This window comes from Poromitra crassiceps (assembly GCF_964638095.1).
Source record: "Poromitra crassiceps genome assembly, chromosome: 13".
In the NCBI taxonomy this organism is placed as follows: domain Eukaryota; kingdom Metazoa; phylum Chordata; class Actinopteri; order Beryciformes; family Melamphaidae; genus Poromitra; species Poromitra crassiceps.
In genome coordinates this window covers 25,333,830-25,341,550 of record NC_139644.1, presented here as the reverse complement: position 1 = coordinate 25,341,550, position 7,721 = coordinate 25,333,830, and the positions used below count along the sequence as shown (strand labels likewise).

Here is a 7,721-nt window from a genome sequence, read left to right as displayed (position 1 = left end):
CTGAGGTTCTACATTCGATAGTATGGCACTAACAAGCAACAGGCTGGTTAGCTCAGATGGTAGAGAACCAGACTTACAATTTAACAATCTTGGGGTTCAGGGTTCTAATCTCACCTGGAGGGAGTGTTTATTTGAAAAGGATATCTTTCACTTTATATTAGGGTGCGAAAAGAGTAACTAATGGACAGGTAATGATTCAGTATTCATAAACTACTGAGTATGATGCACCACTTTACAATAGGGTACACAAAAAGATTAACTAATGATTAACTCATGATTAACTAATACATTCACGCACTGACATTTTGGAATCATTAAGTAATGATTAACTACTCTATTCACGAGCTGACATTTAGTAATCATTAAGTAATGATTAACTACTCTACTCAGGAAATTAGATACTACTCATTAACTATGATTAACTAGTGATTGACTAATGCCAAATTTTTCATTAGCTACTCATTAACTGGCTATTAGTTAATGGTTAGTTTACTAGTAACTACTATAGTATTTGTGTACGTTATTGTAAAGTGTTACCTATAATTTTGCCTCCTTGATGAAAGTGAATGAATACGAGAAACGGAACAAGCATTTGACACTCTAACAGTCTTTTAAACAAACAAAAAAGAGCACAATCAAGCAAAAATATCCACTTTCAATTTGTCTGTGTGTAAAAAATAAACCACTGAAATGTAAGTTGAATGAGAGGTCATTTTTCTTTTGTGGAATAAATGGCTTCCACAAGAGAGCGCCATTGTCTACTTAGTCAAAGAATTGCTGCATTTGTAATTCTCACACAAGCTATTTGTGCCAACTAGGAAACTGATCTGACACATCTTGCCTCCACAATAAAATTTCAGTATATTAAGAGATTATGTTAGGCAAAATAGTACATCTCAAATGAAAGCTGCCATCCTCCCTATCTAGATCAGCCTCCACAGCTACATTAGTATGAGGCGAGGGCTCATTGTATTCTTCAACTGGTCCAAAACGACCACACTGATGTAACCGAATCTGGTCCAGCCGCCCCCATAGACTGCTGACACCAAAAGTTAAATTTAGTATTTGCTCACCAGCTTCTTGGCCCCCCTTATAGACTCCCACCCTTTCAACCAATCACAGCTACCAGGACATCCTAACACTAGTCTGGGTACCGGCCTCTATGGCTACGGCCTGCAGGCTTCTGTGTATTCATACATAATGCAGCAGGCATCAGTTGGCTAAGAAATAAATTTTGGGGGCTAAACTAACTACACCACTACTTGAAATGTACAATTTAAAAACACATTGAAACAGCTTTCCAATAGTTTCCAGTGCATTTTATTATGTTTGCTCGGACATTCATCAGAAACAGACATACGTAGCTTGTGAGAATCCAATCTCATAATAGATATAAATTAAAATTTCATTGATCCTTTAATATTTAAGATTATATTAATGCTAACAGATTTTTAATGAAACCACTGTATGTTTCAATTCATTTTAAAATGTGAGCCATTTATCATCACCCTATGGCTCGCTCCTTCCCTGTAGGTTAAGTAAAAAAAAACTCACTGAACTATGAGGATTTGAAACAGAGCTTTGATAAATTTTGTGTGTGTGGAAGATAGTCCAACAGAAAATAAACAAAACAAACTGGCATGAATTGTTGCGACAGATTTGATGCTGAAGAGTCGTCATTCCCTCTCACTTGACACCGACAGTTGACTCGCAGTCAACGTTAAGCCACGCTGAATGGACCGGGTGAGGACAGAAACAGCTAAGCCTGATATACCCAAATACTGGGAATGTCTGTTTAGCGCTGGAGATACTGAGAGCCAGGGCTGCAAACTGCAGTGAGAGAAGCCATAGAAACCGTCTGAGCTGAGCACTGCTTCCATGTGTGCTTGTGTATCCCGAACCCTGTAGTGGTCGTCCCTGTTCACATGGCTTTCACTTTGATCTGCTTCATCTTCATCTGCTTCTTCTCAATCTTCTTCTGCTCACGGCGCTGGGCTGCTTCCTAAAGAAAAGAAAGAAAACCACAACAAAACCAAAAAAGCTTTAGACCTGTGTGTATCATTGAGACGACAGCATCATTCTTTGAATCTCTCGGGGGTTGCCGTGTGGCGTTTCAGCATTCACACCTCCAGACGCCGCTGTCTCTCAGGATCCTCCTCGTTCATGATCCTCTCCTTCTCGGCTCTCTTCTTCTCCTCCCTGCGGGTCTGGGCTGCCTCCTGGCGCTGAGCGTGAGTCTGCTTCAGGAAGTTCTCCTCCACGCGAGCCCGGTTTCTGTCAGCCTTCTGTTTGCCCTGTAATCAGAGAGGATTAAAGGGACAGAAAGCCACACTTGTGAGATATTATATAAGAGAAAGAACTTAAAGTAGAGCAGGTCAGAGAGTTGTGAGCGGTGTCATCAGAACCAAGGGTGGGGTTTCCTGCTCACCTCTCTGTTGAGGCGGAGCTTCTTCACTTTGTCGATGCTGTAGATCACCATGTTCATGAGGGGGAGCAGAGAGTCCATGTCTTTGGGAGAGGTGTTGCCCATACCAGGCACTAAACACACAAATTGTTTAGTATACAATAAATATATTGAAAAATTCAAAAGAATCAGTTATGGGTTAAAGTTTTTGTGGGAGAGAATTAAATGTTCACCATTAAATGTAAACAGCAGCGTCTTCTTGGTCTCAGGCAGCTTTAAGGGCTGACCCTCTCTGAAAGATGAGACAGTAAGAATCAGCACCACATACAGTATATGATAAGAACAATATACAGTGAAAAACTAAATGACTTGCACCGTTTTAAAAATCGATGTAACCAGTACTTACTCTTGCATAACTTTTGGACCAGAAAATTGGTCCGAGAAATGGATGGACTCAATCTTGTCAGCATGATTGGTAATAAAATGTACCATCTAAAAAAAACAGTTCAAAAACAGAACGTTAGAATGAGCACAGCATTGAAGGGGCCAAAGTACAGCAGACCAAACCTCTCTATAAAAAAAACAAAAAACAAAAAAACATAATCAAACATCAATAATAACAACCCTATTCTGTACTCTAGGATTACTTTCTCTGGTATTTTTTTTTTTTTTTTTTTGTATCAACTCTATACATGGGATAGTGTAGCAGGCCGAGTCTCACCTTGCTGTCCATCACTCCATCAGTGACTTCGCCCATCTCTGTTAGAATAGCCAGGGATTCTGGGATGCCGTATTTGGCCCCAGACTTGGGCTTGTCACTGCAGAACTCACACTGTGGACAGAAAGAATCACAATTAAGAGGTGGGGGGGTTCAGGCGCTCATGACAGACAGTTCAAAGAATGTGAGAACAGCAACTATAAACAAACTGGTCTATTTGTGTTAACTTAACTTAATACATTATTGCAACAAAAATAGCTTCAGATTTAATCAATTAGATTTAGAAAAACTGTATAGGAGGATATTTACCAAGTCCTGCATCTCCTTCTGAAGCCTGGCCATGGCCTTCTTGGTGCCCACAGCAAACACAAATGTGTCCATGTCCTCATCAGTTAGAGTCACTTTGATTTGCTACAGACATACAGATGGACACATTGTTGGTTAGAAAATAAGTGGAACTGCAACACTTCGTTTGGACCCACTAAAGCCCACTAAGTCTGCAATTTCCTATCCACCTAACTGACTGATTCAACTGCTGCTTCACTGGTACTTACCACTTGATCACAGACTGGCCTCATCATCCTGGCCAGAACATTGAGCAGGTCCTGCCTCTTCAGGAACTGAAATAGACCAGAGGATGCATGACATGAATGTACATCCAACATAGTACACTAACACATAACATAACATAACATAACATAACATAACATAACATAACATAACATAAGTCAACTCCCACACCTTGAGCTGGATAAGCATGCCTTCACAGCACACACGCCCGGAGCACCACAGGTTGTAGATGTGTTCATTTTCCTGGTTCAGCTTCCCAGTGCTCACTGCCTCTTTACTGGTGCCATCGTCACCTGATATGTTGCAGACAAGTTAATGATGAGGAGAGCCAACAAAACATTTGCTTCGTAGTGGCTCAACTATGCTTTTTTCATACCATCACCAATTTGGCCATTACCAGGACAAAGCACAAGCACATACAGTAGTAGCTACTAGCTAGGGATGCAAATTTTACGCAAATTCCTGAATCGATCATCGTAACGTTAACGATCAATCAATCGATTAATTGTAATTAAAAATATTTAAAAAAATCAAACAATACCAAATGTGTTTTTCCCCCTAAATAAAACCTTTATTTATACAGCAGCAACATATTGCATATTTCTCACAGCATTGCTTACCTATGAAACATATAAAAACGTAGAGGCATAACTTTCCGCGCCGCTGCATAGGTGGCTCACTTACCGCAGATTGTTTATTTTTTATTCAAGTGATTGTTGTTGTAGGTGTACACTGAATCACAGTATTTGCATGCGGCACTATCTTCTCCTCTCTTTTTTTCAAAATCCTCCCACACAACACTTATCTTCGCCCGCTTCTATTTACAAAGGTGTGTTTTCGTCTTCTTTTTGACCAAAGATGGCTGCCAGGAGCTCAGTCAGAGTTCACAGATCAAGGATCATTGAAACATGACAGAAGCACATTGTTGTTGTTTTGATCGAGTACATTTTCACATGCCTGGGTAAATTCTTAACGAGCAAGTAATCAATCTTCGATTAATTGTTTGCATCCCTAGTACTGTAGTAGCACATTATTATTGTGATATAATGAAGAAAGAGAAGCTGGAGCTGTGAGTACTTACCCACTAGTGCAAAGTTGCTCTCTAGAAGCTCTCTGTGGGAGTTGAACCAGGCGTGAGCCAGGCGGCTGTTCTTGTTCTTGCCGATGATGTAGTTCATGATGTAGGCCAGCAGACCAGTCACCATCAGGATCTCCATGTAGTAACTCTCCCAACTGTTCTGCAAATGTGCAGGAACCTGGAAAGAAACAGCAGGCTGTCATCACCATGGCAACAGTCCTCAATATCAATATGCTCTAGTCTAGTTGATTTTGATTTAGCATTAAAACAGGCACTGGATGCTGAATGCTACTCGAGCAGAAACAAATTCTCGGCAGCTACCAAACAGTGGAATAATCTGCATTTCTTCTGCATCCATCCACCAAATAAAGTTTGAGAATTAATTTGGAATGACATGCAAATGTGTTCGAATATACTCAAAGCCTTTGAATGGTAACTGCTGCCCCCCCTCCCCATAACCTAAATGTACAAAGGCAATAACACCACGCTGTAAAACTTTATCTTTGGAATAAAAACAACACAACCGAAACAGTGTCTGTAAAAAATGACAGTGGTTGGGCAGGCTGGGGAAAATGGTCTGAAAATTCTTAAGGTGAAAACAAAACAATGGTAATGATCAAACAAAATAATGATCGCTGTTAGCTGCAATCACTCGCAGTTTTAGACCTGCAGCAGCAAAACTGCTCCTTCAGCCAGCAAAATGTAAATCGAATTAAAAAACAATAAATTCATCTAGCCTTATAACACAGCACTCACAAAGCAATTACAATCAGGTGCAAATAATTCAGCTTGTACAGTTCACAACTAACAGAAGATAGTGTAGAGTGAGATAGCAGCTTATGGGGGGATTTCAGCAACAAGCCAGGCTTACCGTGTGGATTATGAGGGGGTCCTTCATGGAATGGCTGGTCTTCTCCATGTCCCCAATTCCCTCAAACTCCTCTTGGTCATATTTGCTGTACATATCTTGATCCTAATGAAACATGTGAGAAATTAGGCTAATTAGCCTTTCTATTTTAACCTTGCGATGCAGCTGGATTTGCGCGAGCTCATGAGATCACGATCACACGACAAATCCATCTTGCCACGCTCCAATCTATTGGTTTGAATCCGAACCACAAGTGGTTCGCACCAATCAACGTGCTATGAGGCAGTTATGGGTGGGTTTTAGGTGTGATGACAGCGAGAAGCAAGCCTGTGATAGACAGATGGTTCATCCAATCACCTGCCAGCTATTTTTGTAAAGTGCCTGCCCTTTGAAATGGTTTCCCGAGCGACTCATTCCCAGATGTGAAAACAACCCATCTGGGTGCGTCAGGTTATTGCTATTTAGTTATTGCAATACCTTAGTAATATGACAAAACCAAACTGAGAACTGTGCTCAGAAGTTGCACTGCAGCACTACAGGACAATGTACCTGTGTCTCCGAGTCGTCAAACCCATCCTGCCCGTCCTCCAGCTCCACCGTGGCTTCGTCTTCGTCTTCATCGTCCTCAGGCTGTGAGGAGGGTGACGCTCTGGGCGGAGGGACAGTTTCTGCCTCAGCGGCAGGATCATCATTCATGTCTTCAAACTCAGCAAAGTCATTGTCATCGAAGTCGGCTAAGTCTTCCCCATCATCAAAGTCATCATTGTAGCGCCCCCTGGACATAGGTAGGGCCAGGAGGAGGAGCAGGGTGGGTATCAGGAAGAGGTTCACACTCCGCATGGTGGGACCTAAACCAGCATGGGGCAGCAGAGCAGAAGACAGTTGAAGTAATGGGAGGAGTAAATAGGTCAATTCAGTCATTCCACCCTTGGTGACTGAGAAGACAGAGAAAAGGTCAAATACAGAAGGTCAACATGCAAAGAGAATTCATACACTCGATTAAAAAGTTTTCCCACAAATAGAAGGGAAGGACAAACATAACATGAACAGGTCTAAACCATATAACTCAATGGTCTAACAAGTTCAGAATGTTGCCCATTTGTACATTACACTGTTAGGTGTAATATAACATGCCAGTCTCCGTGTGCCTGTTACATCGCGTCATTCTGGGACTAGATTATTTGATTGCAGTACATTGGTTAAACCCATGAAGGGTAGATACAGTGAGAAAGTGTAGGCAAAACCCCGTTGACAATGCAGCATGTTTGACAACTGTGTTAGCAAACATCTAACTAACGCTAGTTTACGACAGTAAGTTAGCTAGCTAGCTAATGCTACATGTCTCAACACATCTGACTCGTTCTAACGCTCTGGCTAAATTAGCTGGCTACGTTTAACTTGTTAGTTACATTGATGTGTTGGCAGTTAAACCACAATTATTGGGACTAATCATGTAATGCCACGAGTAACATTACCCAGCCTTAATCATATCACACCACTCGTCCCATCCCCCACACTCACTTTAGCTAGCTACTTGCAAATCTGGCTTTAGGATGCTAACGATAGCTATCCTGCTAGCGTGGCAGCTTGTAGCTACCAACCATGTCCCTAAAGAGAAAATACCAGTTTTTCCCCATATAAAGGAGAGGCGAATCTTAAGACAGATACACTCATCTCTACCAGCAGCTTACCTGTTGTATAACTGTACTAGTCTGATATGAACCGCGACTTTGATTAGGCTTGTCGTGATGGTGAAGATTTGACAGCGTTTTACCCAGAAATCTGTGCGGTGTCATGGGGGTAGGGGGGGGGGGGGGGGGTCCCCACCAAAATGGATCCTTCTCAAAGAACTTTTATGGAAAGAACTGACAGCTCCATATTGCCCCATTGCAACATCAGCGCCCAGCAGCCTCCGCCATTTTTTATTTTTGGAAGCGTGACAGCGCCAAAAGAACCTCGCACAGGCTCGCAGTGGTCAGCTGCGGTAGCGCGGGCCCCTATAATCAGCCTCTCTAAACAGTAACTCAACGGGAGAACACTCTAAATTTCGTGGATTCACATCTTTTCTGGGCGTACTGCAAAT

General features: G+C 41.9%; 1 protein-coding gene across 1 annotated transcript; it reads right to left on the bottom strand.

The window, feature by feature from the left end:
• Positions 1-1,323: 1,323 nt before the first annotated feature.
• Positions 1,324-7,413, bottom strand: ccdc47 (coiled-coil domain containing 47). The gene is made up of 13 exons (XM_083649523.1): positions 7,330-7,413; positions 6,188-6,486; positions 5,642-5,743; positions 4,774-4,948; positions 3,864-3,985; positions 3,677-3,742; positions 3,432-3,533; positions 3,126-3,236; positions 2,811-2,896; positions 2,638-2,696; positions 2,429-2,538; positions 2,127-2,294; positions 1,324-2,002 (listed from the first exon to the last, which is right to left on the bottom strand). The coding sequence occupies exons 2-13, from the start codon at positions 6,476-6,478 to the stop codon at positions 1,922-1,924; spliced, it is 1,473 nt and encodes a 490-aa protein (XP_083505649.1). The 5' UTR covers positions 6,479-6,486; positions 7,330-7,413; the 3' UTR covers positions 1,324-1,921.
• Between the last annotated feature and the right edge of the window lie 308 nt (positions 7,414-7,721).

What these genes read in the sequence shown, in the direction of transcription:
- ccdc47 (XM_083649523.1), bottom strand. Translation starts at nt 6,478, where the DNA reads ATGCGGAGTGTGAACCTCTTCCTGATACCCACCCTGCTCCTCCTCCTG. An exon ending in GCATGCTTATCCAGCTCAAG is followed by an intron (nt 3,743 to 3,863) that starts GTGTGGGAGTTG and finishes GGTCTATTTCAG; the next exon opens with TTCCTGAAGAGGCAGGACCT. An exon ending in AGAAGGAGATGCAGGACTTG is followed by an intron (nt 3,237 to 3,431) that starts GTAAATATCCTC and finishes TTCTGTCCACAG; the next exon opens with TGTGAGTTCTGCAGTGACAA.